General features: G+C 39.4%; 1 protein-coding gene across 25 annotated transcripts in view; it reads right to left on the reverse strand.

Moving 5' to 3' along the window:
- Positions 1-23,640, reverse strand: part of STXBP4 (syntaxin binding protein 4) — a 214,435-nt gene that overhangs the window by 36,084 nt on the left and 154,711 nt on the right. For 23 of the 25 annotated variants that reach the window (XR_012008817.1, XM_072779972.1, XM_072779973.1 and 20 more), the window contains one exon: positions 9,392-9,478. Coding sequence is in view for 24 of the 25 variants with exons in the window: in XM_072779972.1 (XP_072636073.1) it covers positions 9,392-9,478 (87 nt within the window). In the remaining variant the exon portion in view is untranslated. Of the gene's footprint in view, positions 1-9,391; positions 9,479-16,090; positions 21,464-23,640 lie in introns of those variants that run through there. The other 2 variants (XM_072779959.1, XM_072779958.1) reach the window with 1 other exon arrangement.

Genomic DNA, 23,640 nt, shown 5'->3' on the forward strand with positions numbered 1-23,640 from the left:
ATTCTTAAAGGGTTAATTTTCCATTTTACCCTTACTCAGAGGATGTTGAGCTTATAGGGTTTCCAAAGTTTATCAGTGCTTCTTTGGTGACTCTGGAGTCTAATTCTGGTTTCTCTAACTCAAATCAATCTGTTAAAATTTCTGTTCAGTAACTTGGACTCTACCAAACCCTTCTGGGATAAGCAGATACTTTAAGAGTAAAGAGGTCAAAAAAAAGAAAAAAAAGAGTAAAGAGGTCCAATTTTTGAATTTACCTCTCTTGGTGTCAATCTTTTTTCAAATGTCCCATAATTTCTCATTGCTTCTTAAAAATTATTATTTTATTTTATTTTTTTTAGCTCTCCAGTGACTTCGAGCAGATTAAAATAAAATATCTAGATTTTCTAGTTGTTCTCATTAAGAGTGTTGGGTGGACTACTTAGTCCACCATTTCAGTAGCTATTTAATTACCTTAATGTGAAATTGCCCCCCTCCCTGTGCTGTGTAAGGGAACCAAGGAGAAGAATTAGGTCCCAAGCCTGTGCTGTGAGTTTTAAGGTGAATCTAACATTCTCCAGGGACTGGGCAAGACAGTGGCAAGGATTATGACAGCACTCCAAAGGGCAGTAAAATTTAAGTAGGAAATATTTAAGACCACTGCACTAATTTCTCATTTTTTCATAGATGCCTCTGTTTTTCCTATAATAGAATACAATTCATTTTCAGGCTTTATTAAACCTTTTTTCTATCCATAACCATAACTATATTTTAAGATGGGTGGTTATTTTTTTTTAATTTTTTTTTATTTTTTATTTTATTTATGATAGTCACAGAGAGAAAAAGAGAGAGAGGCAGAGACACAGGCAGAGGGAGAAGCAGGCTCCATGCACCGGGAGCCCGACGTGGGATTCGATCCCGGGTCTCCAGGATCGCGCCCTGGGCCAAAGGCAGGCGCCCAACCGCTGCGCCACCCAGGGATCCCAAGATGGGTGGTTATTGATAGCAATGAAGACTTTTTCAAATCTATTGAGCACCTGGATAGATTGGATATTCAAGGGGAGAAAAATGGAATAGCTCTACAAAATGGGAGAATTTGGAGTTTTATGTGGCAACAATAATGGAGGGGGTGAGGAGAAATAAAGGGAAAGGTTAAGAAAGAGATGCCAGTGTGATAGAGGTATGAGCTTAGTTGTGTGACACCTGTACCCCTGCCCCCTACATATCGACACCATCCTTCAATCTTCAGTAAAATAAAATAAACTCAACTTTTATAGCAGAAAGCAAAATATGGATTATTTTGTGTCAGTTGACATGAGGTAGGATGAAGGTTTGGAATAGAAAGAAACCCAGAAGAGGGGTTTGGACTTCTATTGGCTGTATGGTGCAGCTTATATAACCATCATGACTTTTGGGTTACAAGAAGAACTATTTTCCTGGTTGAAATCTCTTTGTGGGAAACTCCTCTCAGTGTAAATGCGGGCCAACTCTGTGTTTCCCTGGGATGATAGAGGCTTTCCTCTCATATCACATTACAATTCCCACCCCAGTCATAGTGATGTGTTACAGCTTGAAATGACCAAAAGCACCATAACCTAGGGGACCTGTGCTCTGTCTCCAATGGCTGTAGGATTGGTTGCCTTACACTTGGAGACTCTGTTTCTTCATCTCTAAAATGGTATTATATTAGATCATGGTTTGTAATCATCATCTGAGGAATTCTTGTTAAAATGAAATTCTAAATTGAAGCATTCATACATCAAGTGAACAAAATGAAATCTAGTTGAAGTGGAGGAGTGGGCAGGGGTAGAAATCTCACCTGAAAAAAAAAAAAAAAGAAATCTCACATCTGGACATCTCTTCCTTACTTTACATCCCCTAAGGAAGATAGGTAGAGTAGAGTTTGATAACCAGTAGGCTTGATGGTTGCTTCAGCTCTAGCTGTCTCCTTATACAGAAAAAGAATGAATGCCATTTCTCAGCCAACTAAGAACAATAGTAATTTAAGGAAAGATTACTTTTTGAGGTGGGAGATGAAAGGTGAAAAGGAAGCCCACATTTATGGAGGCCTTATTAAGTGCCAGACACAAAGCTAAGAACTTTCCTGGAGTGCCTCAGTTGGTGAAATGTCTGCCTTGGGCTCAGGTCATGATCCCAGGGTACTGGGAACCAGCCCTGTGTTGGGTTCCCTGCTCCATGGGGAGTTTGCTTCTCCCTCTCCTTGTCTCCCTCCCCCCAGCTCCTGCTCTCTATTTCTCCCTCTTTCTCAAATAAATAAAATTAAAAAAAAAAAGAAAAAAGAAAAAAACTTTCCTTAACTTTTCTAAGGGCTCTGTGGACTTGGTTCTATGCCCAGTGGAGGGAGCACCTGAAGCTCAGAGGTATGTGGCTCAATGTAACAATTTTAGCATGTGGCAGGGCTGCATTCCAATCATCAGCCATGGAGGTGGGGGGTAGAAAGTAGGCACCTGGGCAGCCTGAGGGGCTCAGCGGTTTAGCGCCACCTTCAGCCCGGGGCCTGATCCTGGAGACCAGGGATCAAGTCCCACGTCGGGCTCCCTGCATGGAGCCTGCTTCTTCCTCTGCCTGTGTCTCTGCCTCTCTCTTTCTATCTCTCATTAATAAATAAATAAAATCTTAAAAAAAAGAGAGAGAAAGCAGGCATCTTAGTAAAGGAAATACAGGTTTGGGTTCAGGAAAGTGCCATGGGACATTTTGAATGGAGAGACATCTATACAGATATCTTTTTGCTTTCAGATGTAAACTTGTTATTCTTTTTATTTAGTGTGATATGGGAGACTCCGAAAAGATGCTTCAGCCTGAGGATGTGCCTTTAATTCAGGGTCTAAGTTTTTCCCTGCTTGGTTACCTACACTCACAGCCCTAGCCTAGAGAGCTGGCAAGACACTGTTAATTAGCCACCCCCCAACCTTCTTTTAGTGCTCTAGGGATCAATATGTGGCATTGTCCTATTTCTGAATTACTAACATGCATTCCTATCATTTCCCAAGAGTTTTAGGGAAAACAATCTCATTGGTTAGAACCCTTGGCATGAATTAAGTGTGCAAGATATTGGACAATTTTTGGAGGGAAGAAAAAATTACATGGGGATTTTGATTTCATTATCATTATGCTAATGACTGTCGTTGGTTTTGAGGCAATGTGATACAGTGGCTAGACAGACATAGAATGCCAAGTTCACAGCAATAACAATATTGCTAACAAAACACCATTTAGTAAGTGCTACAGATAATTTTATGTGTCAACTTGACTGGACCATAGAGTGCTCAGCTATTTGGTTAAACATTATTTCTGCGTGTGTCTGTGGGGGGCATTTCTGGATATTAAATTTGAATTGGTAGACTGCCCTCAGCAAATGTGGGTGGGTCCCATTCAATCTATTGAAGACTTGGATAGAATAAATGTCTGAGTAAGAAAGAATTCTTTCCCTTTACCTGTTTTCTAGCCAGGACATTGGCTTCACTGGCTTCCTCTTACACTCAGACTGAACCTGGCTCTCCTGGTTCTCAGGTGTTTGGACTCAGACTGGAACTACATATCCAGCTCTCCTGAGTCTTCAGCTTGCAGATGGTGGGACTTCTCAGCCTCCATGATTGCTTGAGCCAATTCCTTATAATTAATCATATATATGCAGATATGTGATATATGTATCTCCTATTGATTTGTTTCTCTGGAGAACCCTAAATACAGTGAGTGATGACTGCCTAGTAGGCGCTGCACTAACATGCTGCACATAACATCCTATTCAATACGATCCTCCGCAATCTTATAAATTTGGTCTGGTTATTTCTGTTCTGCAGATGAGGCTTACAGCAGCTAAGTAACTTCAACAAGGCCATATAGCCTAAGGGGGGGGGGGTCAGTGAATTTATCTGTGTTAAATGGGGATAATGACACCTTGAAAGACTGTCAGGGGGATTCAATGAGGTGATAGGTGTGAATTATTTGGAACAGGGTAGAAGGCACGGTAGGGACTCAGAAATAGCTTTTGCTATTTCATTTTTACTGTGTTACAAAATTCAGAGGATTTGCAGCTCGTGAAATAGATGTAATTCCTCCAATGTAATATATCAGTAACATCTGAATTTGATCATTTGTTCATCTCCATTAAGCTCCAATGATATTTCATGTTATCCTGGGGAAAGATGTGATTACTGTGACATTTAAAATTCTGCACAGCCCAGAGAGAGGGAGGAGGAACACTCCTGGAAACAAGGGAAAACCCTGGTTAGATTGTCATTAGACAACTCCAGGCTGCTGTACTTTAGGAAGCTGAACAGCTGCAAAGGTCACCAGGAGGTGCTTTGTTTCCCAAAAGGTGTTTGGTATTTACTTTCACTCAAGCATGTTCCTTCTGCTCTGATAACCATTGTCATCTTCCATTACAATAAAAGATGTCAGAGGGATTTTTACAGGCATATGGCATTAATTTAGATTTCCCTCTGCAGTCGTAAGAGGGTTTGCAAAAATGAAAACAAAACAAAACAAAGCCCCACTCAGCCATTCATCAATTCATATTTATTGGACAGGGATCATGTACCACACAGCCAGGAGGACAGGATCTCCATTTCGAAATCCGTGGAATGCGCACGCTCTTTGCAGGGTGCTGGCTCCGGTGGTGCTTCACTCTCAATTTCCTCTCCGGTGTTTGGGAAACAGGTCAGAGGACTGTGCAGATTTCCTTGGAAAATATAACAATATCAGCCACATTTTCTTTTCATCGTAATGTTGCTGGGGATTATAACAGCGCTTTCTAGCTGCCAGAGCCTGTTCATGTCCATTCCATGGCTTGCCACAATCCAGTGAGGTAGGCTGAGCAGGTTCGGCTATTTCTTTGTCGTTAGGGGTGAGGGAACCGAAGCTCAGAGATTTTGAGCCAGTTGACCAGGGTCTCAGCCGGAGAAGGGGGCCAGTCTGTGAAAGCTCCTTCCATTCTTATTCCTTGCCCATCTGTCCTTCACACCTTGGGAGCCTTAAAACAATCTGATGATGTTGTTATCTTGCATGTAATCTTTCCATTCCTCATCCTTATCTTTAGGATAATGTCCAAACTTCTTGACATGCTTCTAAGGTCTTTTGAGATCTGGCCATGCTCACTTCTTTAGACTTATTTTAAGACCTTCCCATTGCCCCTACCCTGTTGTCTACCCCCCAAACTATGCTCTGGCTGTATTGGACCCCACTATATCACACTCTCTTCTCATCTCCCTGCCATTACTTGGGAAGCTGCCTTACCTTCCCATTCTCCCACATACCTGCCTAATACTTGCAAATTATTGAAATCTCCTTGTAGACATAACTCCCTCCCAGAAACCGGTCCTGATCTCTCTTACCTGTGTTAGATGCCTCCACTATGTGTATCTGTCACACCCTCTTCCTCCCCTCTGCTGGATCTATTCATCTGCCTCTCCTGCTGGGCTGTAAGCTCTGTGAGAGTGAGGACTGTGCACATCCCATCGATGGGCAGCACCTGTGCCCCTAGAGGGCAGGCAGGCAAGAATTCTCCATCATGGAATGAATAGTTTGTCTATTCATTCTGATGATATTTTTCAGTTAGCAGATCTCCTCTTGCACAAAAATCTGGAATCTCTAGATTACTCCTTATGCTGGTTATCCTCCATTTGCTCCCTCAGCCCCAGGAAGAAGAGGAGCCTAGTGGGATGCCTCCCTGGGCATCATTTGCTGGGTGTTTTGGGCTGGCTTCCTTCCAGCAATGGGAAGCATCCCCAGCAGAAGGGAGGATGGGAGGAGAGCAGGGTCAGGACACAGCCTCTTCCTTTCTGCCCTTTCTTGCTGTGATATGATGTTCTGATAGTAGCTGCGTCCCTGTACCCCTGCAGCCTTCTCCACAGTCCAGTTCTCAGGGGTCTCTGGCAACATTTTGTCTTCCCTTATCCCTCAGCCCTAAAGATGGAAATGGCTTCTAGCTGTTGCTGGTTTCTGGGCACTTCATCATCACTTGCTTGTTTTCTGAATCCTCACCAAATATCTATAAGTAGTGCCTTCAGTTGGACCATCTGTGGTGGCTTCTATGTTCTGTCAGGTTTCTGATAAAGAATTCTACTCGGTACAGGTAAGATTATGATTTTCAAATTCTCTGGGATGGTTTCTGGCCATTTTAGATTTTTGGAGGTAACTCTCAAGACAGCTTCAAATTGCTGCCTTATTATACAGACATAGATAGGAATTTCCAGAAGGCTTGCAATAAAATTTTCTGTCTCTGCCAAACTTTCAGCATTTCCTCTATGAGCATCAGTAGGCGTCTTTAGATCTCAGAAGTCATATTGTTTGAAGCAGATTTGGTGTCTGTATATCTATACAACTCAGTGATATGGGAGATCTCTGCCCTCTGTTAGGAATGGCTCTGTGGTGCTCCCAAAATTCAGTGTCACTTCTTGTCATTTGACTTAGGTAAAGGTTCTCTTGTAAAGGCTACATCCACAGTCACACAATGTTGGTTAGATGGTAGGGACACTGGTGTGAAGTAAGTTGTAGATGCCATGGGTTTAAGCATCAGGTTTTCCTTTAAGATCCTGTGATCTCATAATTTCTTTTTAATAGAGCAGAAGTTGTATTCTCTAAGAAGAATGTACGAATGGACTGAATTGTGATTTCGGGATATCTGGGATCTACTATAAGTAGGAGAAGGCAGAGCCATTTTCAGATCTGACATACCTTGGCTTAGAATCCAAAACTGAATCACTCTGTAGTCTAGGCCAACCTTAGCAGAACCTGAGGTGCAGGAAAACTGTATGTGTACAACTGTTATCTAGGTGAAATGTAGTAAAACTGGACTTAGACAAGTAAATATTTGAAAATCACCTATCTGACAAAGGACTTGCCTCTAGAATGTATAAAGAACTCTCAAAACTCAGTAGCAAGAGAATAAACAACTCAGTTTTTAAAATGGGCAAAAGACTTCAACAGACATCTCATCAAAGAGGATATACAGATGAAAGATAAGCACAGGAAATAGTGTTCAACATTATTCGCCATGAGGGGCATGTGAATTTAAACCATGTTCAGACACTACTACATATCCATGAGAAGGGCTAAAATAAAATAATCACAACACCAAGTTCAAGAAGGACATGGCGCAACTGGAACCCTCACATAGCACATGGGAATGTAAAATGGTACAGCCAACTTAGGAAATAGCTTGGAAGTTTCTTGAAAAGATGGGTAGACATGAAAATGTCCCCCCAAAGGTGCTCATGCCCTAATTCCCAGATCCTGTGACAGCACTACTTTTAAAGGCAAAAAAGGATTTGCAATTTGCAATGTGATTAGGGTCAGGACTTTGAAATGATGATGTTATCCAAGAATATCTGGGTAAGCTCAGTCTAATCACATGAGTCCTTGAAAGCATAGAATTTCTTGTTGGGTCAGAGAGAGGTGTGATATAAATAGGACACAACAGGCTCTTGCTGGTTTTGAAGGTGGAGAAAAGGGGCTTCAAGGGGAACTCCCCAGGGAGTAGGGAGCCTAACATGTGGCTTGATTCCATGACCCTGAGATCATTACCTGCACTGAAATTAAGAGTTGGATGCTTAACTGACTGAGCCACCCAGGCATCCCCAAGGGGTTCTTTTCTAGAGCTTCCAGAAAGGAATGCAGCCCTGCTAATAGCTTGGATTTAGCCTGCTAAGACCCATGCTGGGCTTCTGACCTATAAAACTGTGAGATAATAATGCATTGGTACTGTTTAAGCCATTAAATTTGTAGTGATTTGTTATGGCAGCAATAGAAAACTATTACATCACATGGTCAAGCAATGCTGCTTCCAGGTACCTCTAGAGAAGTAGATACTTATGTTTACACAAAAACCAAGACACAAATTTTAGATCATGTTTTTTTTTTAAACCATAATTGAAAAACAAACACCAATATATGAATGTTTATAGCAGCTCTATTTGAGATAACCCAAACTTAGAAGCAAACCAAATGTCTGTCAATGCGTGGATAGATAAACAAACTGTGGTACTTCCCTACAGTGGAATGCTCATGGGTAGTGAACATGACCAAACTACTGGTATATGTCACAGACTGGATGACTCTCGAAGGCTGAGTGAGAGAAGCCAGTCTCAGAATGTTATACACTGGATGACTATTCACATATCCTCAAAAAGACAAAACTGTGGTTATGGAGAATGGAGCCGTGATTGCCAGAACATTCAATGTGTCTAAGAGAGGATGGCAGGAGGGAGTTTGTGCAGTGATAAAACTTCTATACCTTCATTATGGCATTGCTCAAATCTATCTACATGTGTGTTAAACATTCATAGAACTGTATAGCCCCCCAAGAAAGTCAATTCCCTGTATGATTATTTTTAAAATATTAAATAAACCCAAACTATTACAACCTAATAACAAAAGGAAAAACTGAAATAAAACTTATTGGCTGACACAGCTTTCTGCTTTGTGGTATAGGAATTTCCAGTCCTAGGGAATGGACCATGCGCATAGCTGGGAGAGGAGACAGTCACTTTTTTTTCTTTGTGCCCTGGGCGCCCCTCAACATCTAACAGTGGAAGCAGTTCTAGCTGGGGTTCTGGAGACTTACCCAAGATTTTCTTTCCTCCATGAAAGGAGGGATTGGCTTACAGAAGCTCTATAGTCCTTCAGAGTGGGGGACTCATTTCAGCTTCTTGCCACTAGTACAGGTTCACCTACCACCCTGGCTTGCCCAGGACTGAGGAGGGGTTCCCAGTTTGTGGGACCTCTAGTTTTAAAACCAGGAAAGTCCCAGGGTAAATCAGGACTAGTTGGTAACCCTAACATGACTTGGGAAAGTCATATAACTTATCTGAGCCTCCTTTTTTTTCATATATGAAATAGAAAGAATGGTTACCCTGACTACTTTACCAGGTATTGTGAGATGCTAACTTTAAATCGTAACATCTATGTAAGTGTGAGTGAGTTTGGTGACATTATTATTAACCACCACCACAACAACAAAAACTATGGGATTTAGGAGCAGTCTTAAAATGTGCAAAAAGGGGAGATGTTACTAAAGGAGATCATGCAGTTGGAAGATATGTGTATGTGTGCCTGATTGTAAGCATTGTTGAGGTTGCAGTTTCAATTTTGTAACTATCAAAATATATGCACCCAAGAATGTAACTTTTGTTTTTGGCAGCCTGCTACCTGGGAGGTTTTAGTTACCTGGATCCCATGACAGGCCAGGGAAATTATTTTCAACATTGTTATATTGTAGAATCACCAGGAGATCTTTAACAGACAGGTGCCTGGATCCTACTCCCAGAGATCCAGATATAATGGGTGTGGGGTTAGGCTAGGCTTTGTAATTTTAAAAATCTCCCTGAGTGATTCTAATGTGCAACTGTGAGCCTCTTGATATATCAGGGCTGGACATTTGCTCATTTGTACTCACAGTCTAATGAGCTCATTCCATGAGAGAAGAGTCAGGTATGCCTCCAAGAGAGGTGACTTCTGATCTTCATAGGACAAGAACTCACATCTACAAAAAATGACCAGCAGTCACTCAAGGTAGTTAATACTGTGATTATGACTGTTTTTCTAATTTAAAGGGGTCAATTCTGGATCTGGGGGTGGGGGTATATTCATTTGCTAGGACTGCTGGAACAAAGTACCACAAACTGGTGGCTTAAACAACAGAAACTTACTATCTCACAGTGCTGGTGGCTAGAGGCAAGGGATTGTGGTGTTGGCAGAGCCACACTCCTTCTGAAGGCACCAGAAAACGTTCTATTCCAGGCCTCTCTCCTAGCTTCAGGTAGATTCTTGGCTTGTGGTCATATAATACACATATAACTTGGTCATATAACACCACCAATTTCCAGCTGGTGTTCTCCCTGTATACAATTGTTTTTGTTGTTGTTTCCACAATAATCAATATAATTATGAAGAATACAGGTCAGGTCTCATTCAGAATACCATAGACCAAATATTCATTCTTCCAGCCCCATAACATGACGAATTTTCACTAGACTGTATACAGAGTTTTAAAGGAAAATTCTCCTAGGAAATATAAGGGAAAATAAATATAATCAAATCAGATATACTTTTTTCCCCACATACATAATATTACTAACATTTATTTTTTCTTATAAGAGACGTGTACTGTAGAAAATCTTCGACGTGCAGAAAAATATAATGAATAAAATAATTATCACTAATAATGTCATCTAACATTTTCCTAAGGTTCTTATAGTATTTATATATAAAATACTGTTGGTATCATACTGTATACAGAATTCTATTTTATTTTGTTTTCATTTACTGTTATATTGGGATACTTTTCCTGAGTCATTAAATATTATTAAACATTTTCCATCATGTTAGATACCATATTTTGTTTAGACATTCTCCTACTTTGAGGCATAAAAGTATTATCATTTTAAATAACGCTTCAGGAAAACTTTCAATGTAAGATTTTTTTTGGTAAAAAATTGTGATCAATTTTAAGGATAAATTCATAGTAGAACTACAGGGTCAAAATATATGAATATTTTTAAGGCTCTCAACAGATATTCCAAGAATGCTTTCCAGGAAGTTTATAGTGATTTATATGCCCTGAGAATACTTGAGAAAATTTAATGTTATGTATCCTAACATAGAATATTATTGTGTTTTTAAAATACTTTCTTAAAAAAAGTCATATCTTAGGTAAGTTCTCAAGTAAGTGATCAATAATTCTAAGGAAGCCTTATATCACAGGATGGGGAGTTTGTTTCCAATCTCCTTGAAATTGGCAGGAAAGAAAACACTGGAAAAGACTATTGAGGGAGTTTGGATTGTCTACTAAAGCCTTAAAGATTCACTTCACAGAGAAAATAATACAGAATTATGTGCCCTGGATCATTTACATTTGACTCTTGTCAATGTGGGGGTAAAATAATTTGATCTCCTTCAAGTATTTTCTGTTAGCATTTTTAGGAATAGCTTTTAAAATCATTCTGATTGAATTAAATAATTTTTCCAAAAGGACATTTTGTTTTAATTTGTTAAGGCATTTCATCTTTAACTCAATTTTAGGGTTGGGATGATCCAGGAACAAGGAAATTTAACACTCTATTTCATTGATTCTAAGACACCCATTTTTTCATTTAAATGTCTTTGAAACTAGGATGTATAACACACTTTTTGTACCCCAGATCCTTCTACCACTTTTTTCCTCCTCTACCATTCTTTTTTTTTTTAATTTTTATTTATTTATGATAGTCATACAGAGAGAGAGGCAGAGACACAGGCAGAGGGAGAAGCAGGCTCCATGCACTGGGAGCCCGACGTGGGATTCGATCGCGAGTCTCCAGGATTGCGCCCTGGGCCAAAGGCAGGCGCTAAATAGCTGCGCCACCCAGGGATCCCCATCCTCTACCATTCTTGTGAACATTAGCCTGTGGGCTTTCACTTCTGATACCCAGCACCTGCATCTCTTTGTTGGAGGGCTGTAGGAAACTATTTTTCTATACAGAACTAGAAGTGCCTGGAAATGTACATCTCCCTCCTATGCCTCCCATGCTAAACCAATGACAGATGGTACAGGGAGATAAATACTGCGCACTCCCTGGCCTCTGACTTGCACAACTGAGATAGGATTTACCTTTTCTCCAGAATCACCTGTGGGGCTGAATTTACATGCCCTCCAAATCCCTATAGTGGGTTTTGCTAGACATCACACACTTGTGGGGGTTTCCCCCCTCCTTTTATGTTCATCTTATTTCTCTATTTCCCTACTGTTTCTTCTTCCTAATTCACAGACTTCCTCATCTCAGGGGAACTGAACATCTTACAAGATATGTTCTGTTGGCCAGGCAATCATAACGATACAGTCATCTTTGCCCATGCATGCATAGGCTTGGTTGTTTCTCCTATGGCATGAATGAACCATTACACCTTCACTTTTCAGTGAATAGAGCATTTAAGGACTATTTAAGGAAGGAATGTGCATCTTGATTGCTGTCAAAAAATCTTGTACTGAATCCTTTTGAAGAGATAAAAAGTGCCAGCATCAAAACTGCAGAATAGATGTCAAAGACTAGGGAGAAAATCCTAAAGACAGGAGTGGACCATTCCTTTAAGAAATGCTTCATTTTGATCATAGAAAGGATGTTATTGTGAAAACATGTGGGTAACAACTGTGATTCAAAAAGGAGATTCAGAAGAGTTCCATTCTGAATATCCAGAAGTTTTAGAAATATCACAATTTATTTGTGTTTCATTTTCCTTTCTATATATACATGATAAAAATCTATGTTCAAACAGCTCTTAGATTTATTTAAAGGGGACATAGAACAAAAATTCTATTCTACTAGCAAATACTATGTCATATTTTAATGCCTCTTTTTTTTTTCATTTTTAGTGATCCATAAAATAATGGCAAGTCTTAGGATGGATAGAGACTTAAGTTTGATGAAATAATAGTCAAGAATATGCTACTTGAAACAGAAGGAATATAATCAATGAACAATCTTGACAATTTTGAGAAAACAGATTATTTCACAGACTTCTCATCTTTGATTCACAGTAGGAGATCCATTGGTGAGTGAGGACCACCAGTTGGTTCATATTCTTGAAGTTTTGCAACTTTAGTCTACTAAATATTTCATGTTCTTCCAAAGTGTGTATATGTGTATACATGTGGTACATATATGAACATGAGGTATGTACAAATACACTTATATACACACACATTTCTTTCATATTTTTCTTCAATGGAGCACTTTTACCATTGAGAGAAGTAATTCATGCATTTGGTTTACTGCCAGTTTTTTATTTTATTTATTTTTGTAGGGATCACAAAACTATATATAACTCATGTGATTCCCCGTACAAAAATAAAACAGCCAGCATTAGATTAAATGTATTGATTACTTCCCTGAATGGTAAAACTGCTCAGTATAGAGAAATAGGATCTGCCTACCAACATCATTCCATATTCCATTCAAATAAATATTTGACCTGGACTGCCTATAAGCCAAGGTAAGTCTATTATCCACCCCATTTGTTTTGTTTTCCTGTTTTCCCTTCCTGTATTTTGCTGATGAAAGATGGATTTCTCCATTGTGAAACAGCAACAGTCAAGCAATTCCAGAGGGGCTTAGTTATAGATGGGATAATTTCTGCACTTTCAGAGTACTGTGGCAACACATAGCTCCCTTGTGCCAAATCATTTCTTCAGCAACATGATTAATTAACCTATAAGAACAAAAGTTTGAATGCTATTGCCTTGAAATGCACTAACCTTGTATTTTGCTTTTAGGTTTTTTTCTACCCCTCCATGCCAAAATCATTCTGTTATATTTTTTCAAAACTTTGGGCAAATCAACAATGAGTATGTGCTTTACAATCCTTCCACTGCATTTATACTGAGAGTTCTTTGGCCAAATTGAGGCAACATACACTTTCTTCTTCAGCAAAATCCATTACGTTGTTCCAACATTAGCAGAACTAGCTAGTGTAGACAGGCTTAAACTCCTACCTCATTTTCTTTTTTCATTCACTTTGTCTTTCTCTGCTAGAAGTAGGAAACAGCTAAATGAGTTTTTGAAAACAATAAATTACTTTAAAAATGTATTCTGTAATCATTTATTGATTACTGTACCATGTCTTGTGGGAGGGATAAAAAAATAACATATGGACTTTGATTTACGAGGCTCAAAGCCTAGTAGGAGAGATACATGCCTCCTTTTGCTGCCCAAATTAATTGCAAATATAGTGTAATGAAGGCTTTATTAAAAGGTTTGCAGCTAGAGGGAGGATGGAGTGGGATTTTAGAGAGTGACTCCTCCTAGCTAACATTTCCCCCTCCAGGGTTCTAGATAAAAACACCCCAGTGCACCAAATAGACAAATAAGAGTTTGAGCCAGTCTTTCGTCTTCCCATTTTCCTCCCAATCATATCTGATCGACCTCCTCTACCTGTTGGTGGTAAGCAGGACAGCTGTAGTGAGAGAGACTCATTGGCTTTAACCAGAGTTCTGATTTCATTTACCACATGGAGAAAGAAAGCCCAAGAGAGTAGGTAGGACCAGATTTCAAGTCTTTAAGACTAGAGCAACCCAGTATATGGTATAAAAATAAATTAGTAAATAAATGTAGTAACACAGTGCACATCCGGACAGACAGGTCAGCAACTTCTCTTGGTGTGGAAGTCATTGGTGTACCATTCCCAAGTGGGAAGAGGGGCCAGAGGCATATGAAAAAATGTAGAGGTAGCATCCATAGAGTACTGGTGCTGGGCATGGGGAAGGCAGCATGTGCCAAGATTTTCAAGGAAGAGGTGAACAGAAAATGCACCTTGAAAGATAGTAAGGAATCTGATGAGGAAATGAGGCTGGAGAGAAGGTGGAAAGGGTCAGATAATGCCAGGTGCTAAGGGAACTACTGTAGCAAGGGTCCAAAAAGAATTGGATATGTGCTTCAGAAAGATAATTTTGACAGAAATGTGATGGGGTGGGCATATTGATGGGGACAGGTGTGCTAGAGAAGCAAGAAGGTACAGTGCCTACATTGCTGTTATCCAGGTAAATGGCAAAGAGCTGAAAACCAAATAGACAGTGTTTGCATGGAACATAGGAAAGGGAATATATTTAAGAATGTTCTAGAAGTAGTACCTGTCTTATTCTTTATTCCAGATTCTCCAAGTGTAGAAGTCATTGCCTGAGAGGGCAGAGGCAGAGGAAGGCCAAGATTCTTACTATAAAGGAGTTTCCTCCATGAGGAAGGAAACATCAGGAGTAGGGAATTAGTGACTTTGAACAACACTAACGTCAGCCAACTTGCAGTTCCCTCTGTTCTTTGGGGTCATTGCTAGACTCCAGGAGGTTTATCTAGTGCCAAGGTACTCTAAGTCTGGATGGCTTGATGCACTGTCCGAACTTGGTTTTACTGAGAGGCCATGTGGATTGAATGGAAAAAATCCTCACTCAGGTTCCTGCTACTCCTGTGAACCTTTTGGGTTCACAGAAACCAATCTGATCTTCCATGCTGGACTACATTGGACTAGAGGAAGCTCAGTGAAGATGTCCAAGGCTCCATCTGCCTAGACACACGATGCAGTCATTTCCATCCTAGGGACAGTTAGGAATGGTTCTCCTCTGCTTTCAAAACTAACAAATATAATTGGGGTTTTGCTTCTCTCAGAAAGTGGCCCAGGATGTGGAGCCCAGGCCCGTTCTCTGAGTTCCACCAATAATTGTGATCTTTCTTCCCTCCCACACCCATGAGAATTATTTCCTAGAAAGGAGTAGGAAAGCCTTACTCTTCCTCCTCATGTACACCCACAAAACTTTGATCTAAATCACAACTCCTTTCGTTCCCTAAGGAACCAGACTTTTGAAACTCAAAAGAGCATGTGCTAATATCACACCCTTTTCTTGAGGCAAGAACATTAAATGGCCTAAAAGTTCAAATATGTGATAAAAAAGAGGGAGAAAGAAAATAAATGGGAAAAGCTTTGGTTAATTTCAGTTGAACTTCCTTTGTAGAAAATATAATCACATGGCGGCTAGGATCATGTCTGTTTTGCACTGCATCTCTAGTAGTTAGCAAAGTATCTGGCATCTAATAGCACTTAAGTTTTTAAGAATATAGATGAATACAAATGCATAAGAGTTAAACTGGAGACTAAGCCTTGGTTATGGAGAGTACATTATATATTCAATTTGGCAAATATGAATTGTACAGCTACTATGTGACAGCCACTGTGCGAAATCCTCCTTGATGGTGCTAGATCCTTCCCATCGTATGAACAAGGCAAAGAAATCCCTGCCTACATGGAGCGTCCTCTCAGTGTTAATAAGGAAGACAATAAACAAACAGATCATTAAAAATTGATAAGTAATGGAGAAGAAATAAACAAAGTGAAGTAACAGAGAATAATTTAGTGATGTGGGAGTAGGGGTTGGGGGGGAGTGGGCAATGAGAGCTATTAATCTGATTGCACTTTCACTCACACTATCCCGACCCCTGAAAGTAAAACTCAAACTTAAAAAATTAATGAAAGTAGTATTAGTTAAACATAAAGTCGTATGAAGAAAGCACACACAGTATTTCATATAACATTTACATAATCATCATGCAGGCACAATAATACCACATGTGGATAGTTGTGGTTAAAACATCTTGGGTATTTTATTTCTCAAGTTAAGTTTCCATGGGCATATTCTGTTTAAAGTTCATCTCCTTAAAAGCTATGTGCAACAGAGTATGTAAGTTGTTTTAATGGTAGTCCAGTTCTTTCTGTTCTGTAGATGGTAAGATTCAAGTTTTTTGGTCCCTGAAAAAGGTGCATTTCACTTTAGCAGAGAAAATGAAAATGTCCATTCCCTCCTCAGAAAAAGGATAATATTTTCTAATTTTGCAAACACTTTATGGAGGTATCATTTGATTCTGTATTTTTACAGCTGCTTAGCATTTATTATTGGAGAGCCCCTTCTCACAGTATGTTTCTCTTTCATTTCAAATCAAGGGGTGTTAATATTATTTTGGAATTATTTGAATTTGAGAGAGTGATAAAGGGCGTCTCTTCAGGAGTTCTTACTAAACAAATCTCTGACTTTTTACTCCTTTAAGGAAAAATAAAAGAGTTTTGAGGAAAAAAGAAAGAAAGAGGCTTTAGATTATGAGTTTCTTGGTTTGGGAATCAGAACTATTTGGTGTGGTAACTTTAAGACCCTGCATCTGGTCTGGCATTTGGCAGGTGCTCAGGAAATGGTTGCTGAGTTAAATTGGTTTGAGAAGAGTCAGAGGATTGCCCTCCTCCTTATACAGATGGGGAAACCAAGGCTCAAAGATGTGTTTGCATTGTGTTTCGCACTTTACTAAGGGCTTTCACCCAAGTTAGCTCACTTACAAAGTGGGTTCTCACCACCATTATATATAAAGTAGGAAATGTCAAAAAAAAGAGGAGAGTAATGATGTGTTCCACAGATAGTGAATTAGTCACTGCCAGGCTCCCCTCTATATAGTGAGGCATTCTCTGTTGCTAAGGGACAACTAAAACCTAATGATGAAAAAAAAATTCAGGTCCTTAGTGATAAAAAGAGGATTACTCTTCTAAGGGCAAAAATGATCAGAAAACTTATTGGCAGTCTTTGCCCTAAAAAAAGTCCTATAATACACAGAACACAAACTCACGCACTATGTAAATTGGTCCTATTTTAATGGAGAATTTCTGAATATCTACCAGAATTAAAATGAACAAAATTTTGATAGAGTAATTAGTTTTCATGAATGTATTCTCATTATAGACCTACTGGCACAAGAGTGCACATATATATGAAGAAGAGGAGTTAATGAATGTAAGAATATTCACTGTGACATTGTTTTTAACAGAAGACAACTTACTGTTCATCAACAGACTGATTGATGGCTGCTGAAACTATGAGTTATCTGGGTAGTGATATTTACTCAGACATTTGAAATACAACCATCTATGTACTGACATGAAAAAGTGACCACAATAAATTATGTCAAAAGCAAGCTGCTTAATAGTACCGATTAACTTTGAGTAAACATACTCATCAAGGTATTTATGAGGACTATGTCTGAAAAGTGAGATGAACTTTTTTTTTTACTGTATACAATTCCATACTACTTGATTTTTCAATGGAAATAGATTATTTTTAAAATCCAAAAGTTAAAGGGAAGCTGTTCCAACTCTGTCCACCTGAAAAACTTTTCACTTTTTAACCAAGAACAAGAAAAGCCAGGAAATGGTTATTTTGTCCTACTTTGCTATAGTACCTCACACAGTGCTTGGCACAGTGTTGGTACTCAGTAAGTACTCCTGAGAATAAAGGAGTAAGGGTGACCAACCCTAATCACTCTTTCATGAAGTGAGGTGGAAGGACATAACAACATTGAGATTTTTCTAATCCTAAAATCTGAGCCAGTGGGTCAACAGAGAAGTTTATCACGTCAATAGGGTTGATTTATATTAAAGAAAGACTGGCTATATAAATGTTAACTCACCAAAAAAAATTATCTGAGGGTTCTATTTGCATTGGATAAGGACTTTTAATGAGTCCTCACCATGTTTCATTGAGTGTCTCTTGGGGCATTGAGAGGTCATAGAAGCATAAAGAGGAAGAAATCTTAGTGCCAATTCAGACCCTGAACCTCCTTAATACCATTCTCATAATAAGGAGTTCAGATTGAACACTTCCTAGGACAGTGCTTTCACCTCCTCTAGGGGAGTTCTTTCCTGATGAGCTCTAAATTCCAGAAAGTTCCTTATTGCACTGAGCTGGAATCTGCCCCTTTGAAAACCTGACCCACAGACCCTAGCTCTGCCCCTAGTATCACACACAATGGATCTAAGCAGCTCTGCAGAGTAGATTAAGAGAACAGGCTATGGCCAGACCTGCCTTGAACCCTACCTTCACATGTAAGTGTTCTGTGACCCTTAGGCAAAGATTAGCAACTCTCTCTAATCCTAAATTTCTTCTTTACAAAGTGGGAATGATTATAGTTTCTACCTCATGGGGTTGTTTTAAGAAGATAATGAAGTAATCTCTGCAAACTGCCCATCACAATGTATGGCACAAAATCCTCAACAAAAAATATCATTATAATTTTCATAGGCCTTTTCCACGATGTATTCCATGAGGAAGCAAGGAAGAAAGTAGCACAAAAGAGCAAAGTTAACATATGAGGTGTCAGTAAAATGCATGCCTGAGGACCTTGATTTCAAGTGATTCTAATATCTCCTCTGTGTTTTCTTCACTTAGAAACAAATTAGAAAAACACTCCCAGTAGAGGGAGGGAAATTTCATACTGTCAATTTAGCAACAACAAAAAGTATGTACTTTCACAATTACAGAACGTTAACTTATAAAAGTAAACTTCAGGTGTTTGAGAATCCCACTCACCTCTGGGGGACACAAGGAAAGATCTCCCTCAGGGACTTCTCTCAATACTTGTCTCCCTGAAGCTTGCTAATATTCACATAGCTGTCAGGAGAAGCTTGAGTCTTCTTCAGCCATTCTGAAACTTTTCTTGGGGCTAATGACTGCCTATCAGCCTGGATTTGACTTTATGTTATCATTCAAGATGTAAATTATAAATCCTATATATATTCAGGAGTGAATGGGTGAGCACAACACAGACCTGTATTTACAATATACATCTATATTACGCGCCATATGAAACTTAGTAGACTAGGAGACTTTAGGATCTAGGTCCCATCTTGACCTGGCAACTAACATACTCTGTGACCTCTTAGGATCTCAGTTTACTCATCTATTAAGATGGTTATAGGTTTGCACAGCTGGGCTAGGTGCTGCTTTTTTTTTTTTTTTTTTTAGGTGCTGCTTTAATTGGGCTTCAGGCTTCTCTTGTTTCAAGCAGAGCAGCAATAGTAAAACAAAACAAAACAAAACAAAAACTAGTCCACATATTGGGATTCTAAGAATTCATTTAACAAATGAGTCTTTTTTTTTTTTTTTTCCCAAAGATGTTTGAAAATCACTGAGTCACATAATCCTGAAGATTGGGGTTCCTTTCTCCTACTTGTTTTTCAGAGGTGGAGAGGGAGTGAGGAGGATGAAGGGAGTGACAAACAGTAACTTCTCGGTCCTATCAGACATGGTTGGGGAGCAGGGTATTCTGATTAATTAATGATTCTTACTTTCTTCCTAAGTCTATTACCTAACTATATCATAATATTGGATATGAATAAATCCCTTTTTATCATTCAGTTGGTATCTAACTAATGCCCAGGACATTTAAAATGACTTCTTCTCTACTCTACCCCAACCCCCACCCCCAGGTTTAAATCATTAAACTGAGAGAAAATCTTTAGCCCTCTAAGTCAACAGTTCATTTCTTCCAGGAACTGTCTAGTGGCATCCTTACAGCAAAATAGCAGAAGATGAAAAGTGTAAGCAGTTTAGAGGGTGATATCAGCAATCATGAGACCAGTCTTGAACTCACAGCAGGAGAGTTCATGGATGTCTTGATAGCAGAGGAGATTCCAGATGCTCCTCTTTTCATCAGCTCCCCATAAATGTTCCCTCTGGCAAGGGCAGCCTAAGCAGGGCAGCCCCCTGTTGTGGGCCACTCCCTTTACTTTATAAAAACATGAGCTGCTCAAAGAAGCCTGTTGAAAAGGCATCATAGAACCACGCCCTGACTTGGTGAATGTTTGGGGTGAGGGCACAGGGATTAGAGGAGAATAGTGGGGTTGTGTGTGGGGGGGCCCTGACTGAAGAGGTGTCTCCTGAATCTCCAAGGCCACTGGAGTGCACAGCTGTGGAGCTCAGCTGTATCAACAAAGCCATGGTGGCCTTCATGTTGGGCTGCGATCTCCCTCTGTAGGGACAGCGGGGTGCAATGGAAAGGGGGCTGGACGTGGAATCAGAAGACAGGTGTGAATCTCAGCTTCAGAATAAGGTGCTTCATTTCTTTGAACCACTATTTCCCTAACTGAAAACAAGAATAAAAATACCCACTGGTTCTGCCTCACAGGCATGTTGCATGGTTTAAATAAAACAGGGTCTGAAAAGCATTTTGTAAATTAGAGAGCCCCATGAACATGTAAACTATATTCTGTAGCCTATGAGATAGTTATCCAAATGTGATCTTTAAGAAACCCTGAAAGGCTTGCTCAGATCACTTTCCTAAGATACTAATATAAAAAGTTAGTGGCTTATCAAATAAATGAAGTGCTTCACTGTGTTCACATAATTTTCCAGTAAGTCTTAATTATAAAAACCACTGTATGTGATACTCTATAAAGAACTATATATAAAATTACAAATCTAATTATATATGAAAAAATATACATATTATAAAATCTAATTATATATGATTCAAAAAACACAACTAGATTATTCTTAAACAACTACTATAGTGGCAATTGATCTTATAAGTGTATACACTTATATCAAAAAGTTTTACCGGAAAAAAAAAAAGTTTTACCGTACTGTATGTTCTCACTCATATGTGGAATTGAAGAAACAAACCAAATAAACAAGAGGAAAAGAGACAAAAAAATCAGACTCTTGAGTACAGAGAACAAGATGGTGGTTGCCAGAGGGGAGGTGGGTGGGGGGATGAACAAAATAGATAAAGGGGATTAAGAGTACCTTCATCATGATGAACACTGAGTATTGTTATAGAACTGTTGAATCACTATATTGTACGCCTGAAACTAATGTAACACCGCATGTTAATTACACTTCAATAAAAGTAAAAAATACTCATCACAAGAAAAAAAAAGTGTTATAAAAATAGCCTAAATCCAGAGTCTCTATTTCAGAACCTCAATAAGTAGAGTGTGTTTTGCTCCTATTTGTTGGGAGTCATCCACGTGGAATAAGACATTAGAAGACCATGGAGCTCAGTTTCCTACAGAAGACCATCAACTCTTCTGATCGGTAAGTTCTCTGGAACAATCCTCTTCATTCTCCTCTGAGCAGGACAGGTTCAGTGCACTCATCACGGGATGGATCCAGGATGTCGTCTGTGTTACGTGACTTGAGAAGAACAAGGAATGCAATTATAATCTGAAAGACTGTCTGTCCTTCTACCCATCCATGCTAGTCCTGATCCCGGGGACACTGCTTCCTCCCTACTGTAGCCCCTTGTGACAGGAAGTAATTGGAACTCAAACCAACAGTTTTAAAAAGTCTTGGAAAGTTTTAAGATTCAACAAAGCCCATTTCTTTTTTTTTTTAAATTAGTTTTTACTTTTTTTTTTTTTAAGATTTTATTTATTTATTTATGAGCGACAGAGAGAGAAAGAGAGAGAGGGACAGACACAGGCAGAGGGAGAAGCAGGCTCCATGCAGGGAGCCAGACATGGGACTAGATCCTGGGTCTCCAGGATCACACCCTGGGCTGCAGGCGGCGCTAAACCGCTGCGCCACCGGGGCTGCCCAACAAAGCCCATTTCTTTCTTTCTTTGATAAAAAGGAATGTAAGAGTATGTATCATCTTTGACTCCTTGATTTTCCTTACCCGACATTCAGTTCTCAAGTCCTGGGACTATCCTGCTGAAACATCTGTGGGTGTTTTTACTTTGTCTCCTCTTCCAGCACTATAGCCTGGGCCACTGAAATAGCTTGTCTCTCTGCCTGTTCTGTTTTTTTTGCTAATTTAATCTCTGTTCCAGCCAAGAGATCTTTCTAAATGACAAATCATACACTGTTGCTCACCTCCTAAAAGTTCAATGTCAACCCATGCCTTCTGGATCAAATACATACTCCATAGTATGAAATACTTTTTTTTTTTTTTTTTAAAACCTGCCTCAACAATACTTTCTTCTCTGCTATAGTCTTCTTCCCTCCTATCTTGCTTATCTACTTAACTCATACTAATTCTAAAGAACCAAATCTCCCTCAAAATTCTTCCAATCTGTGCTCCTGATCTTATGTCTTATGATAGTCTATATATGTGCCTGTTTATTTTCAGGACTTCTGAGTAAGAAGCTCCTTAAGGGCAGGAACTGTGTTTCTTTGTCTGAATTTATGGTGCCTAACAGATGTGCTCAGAAGGAATGACTAGGCATTTCAGGGAAGAACAAAAGCAAAGGTAAGGAAGGATGTCCAACAGGTCCAGGACATGTTCAAGAAGTGGTGAAACATCACAAAGTGTGCCTGTACCTGGTAGATGGTGTTTCTCAGACCTAGTGTCCAACGCTCAGCGTTTGCCTAATGAATCTCCTAAATCCACCACTATCTGCCCAGCTACTGACTGTTGGACAGGCAGCTCCCAGAATTAGGATGCTTTATTTCTTCTTCCTCAATATCCTTTCTTCCACTGGCTTACTTCACTGCCCTCATCCATATAGATCCATCTACCCCACCCCCCCTCCTATTCAAACTCAACCTTGGAAGTAGTATCATGTCTTAGATCGAGGGCTGGCACGAGGATCAGATAAAATGGCGGGGGGGTATCTAAAAGTTTCTCCCACATTACAGAATAACATTTCCAAAGTGTGTATTTAATGTGCTTTTAGTAACATTTAGGTAAAGAAGATAATTCTATGGTCAAATAGGTTTGAGATACAACATTAGGTTAAACAGAGCTAAATGGGTCTCTTTACTGCAGGATTTCCTGAAACCTTAACTATATAAACATGTTTAAGACTCTCCAGCAGTATGCAGTATTATTCAAACTAACATGCCCCTGCTAGCACCCATGGGACTAGTATCCCACAGAGCACGATCTGGGAATGATCACAAAAATGCACTTACTTTATTGGCTGTTGATGACAATAACTGGAAAATGTTGGACTTAGTACAAATGGGCAGTTTCACTGTCAGTGGTAGTTTGGTTTGTTTCTGACCCTATATCCCTAATTCCATGCATATCCCCCAATACAAATTGTTCAACTCCTCATTTTAAATACTAAAATTCATCTTTCCATGGAAGATCACGGATAGTTTCATGATGGTGTAAATGAATTTAAGTTGTTTTATAAGAATCAAAGTGGAGGTGGCAAGGCCCAAACATTTTTGTAATTTCAAAAGCTCAGAGTGTGGTTAAGTGGTACAAAAAATCATTATTCTCTTGATGGTAATCCACATTACTATTATCTCTTTAAAATGGTTTATGGTTTTACTGGATTTCTTATTACGGAGGCTAAACTTACTAAAGCATTGGATTCTGCACAGGTTAACTTCATTTCAAGGTCTTGGGGTGGGGTTGG

This window comes from Canis lupus, chromosome 16 (genome assembly GCF_048164855.1).
Source record: "Canis lupus baileyi chromosome 16, mCanLup2.hap1, whole genome shotgun sequence".
Classification (NCBI taxonomy): domain Eukaryota; kingdom Metazoa; phylum Chordata; class Mammalia; order Carnivora; family Canidae; genus Canis; species Canis lupus.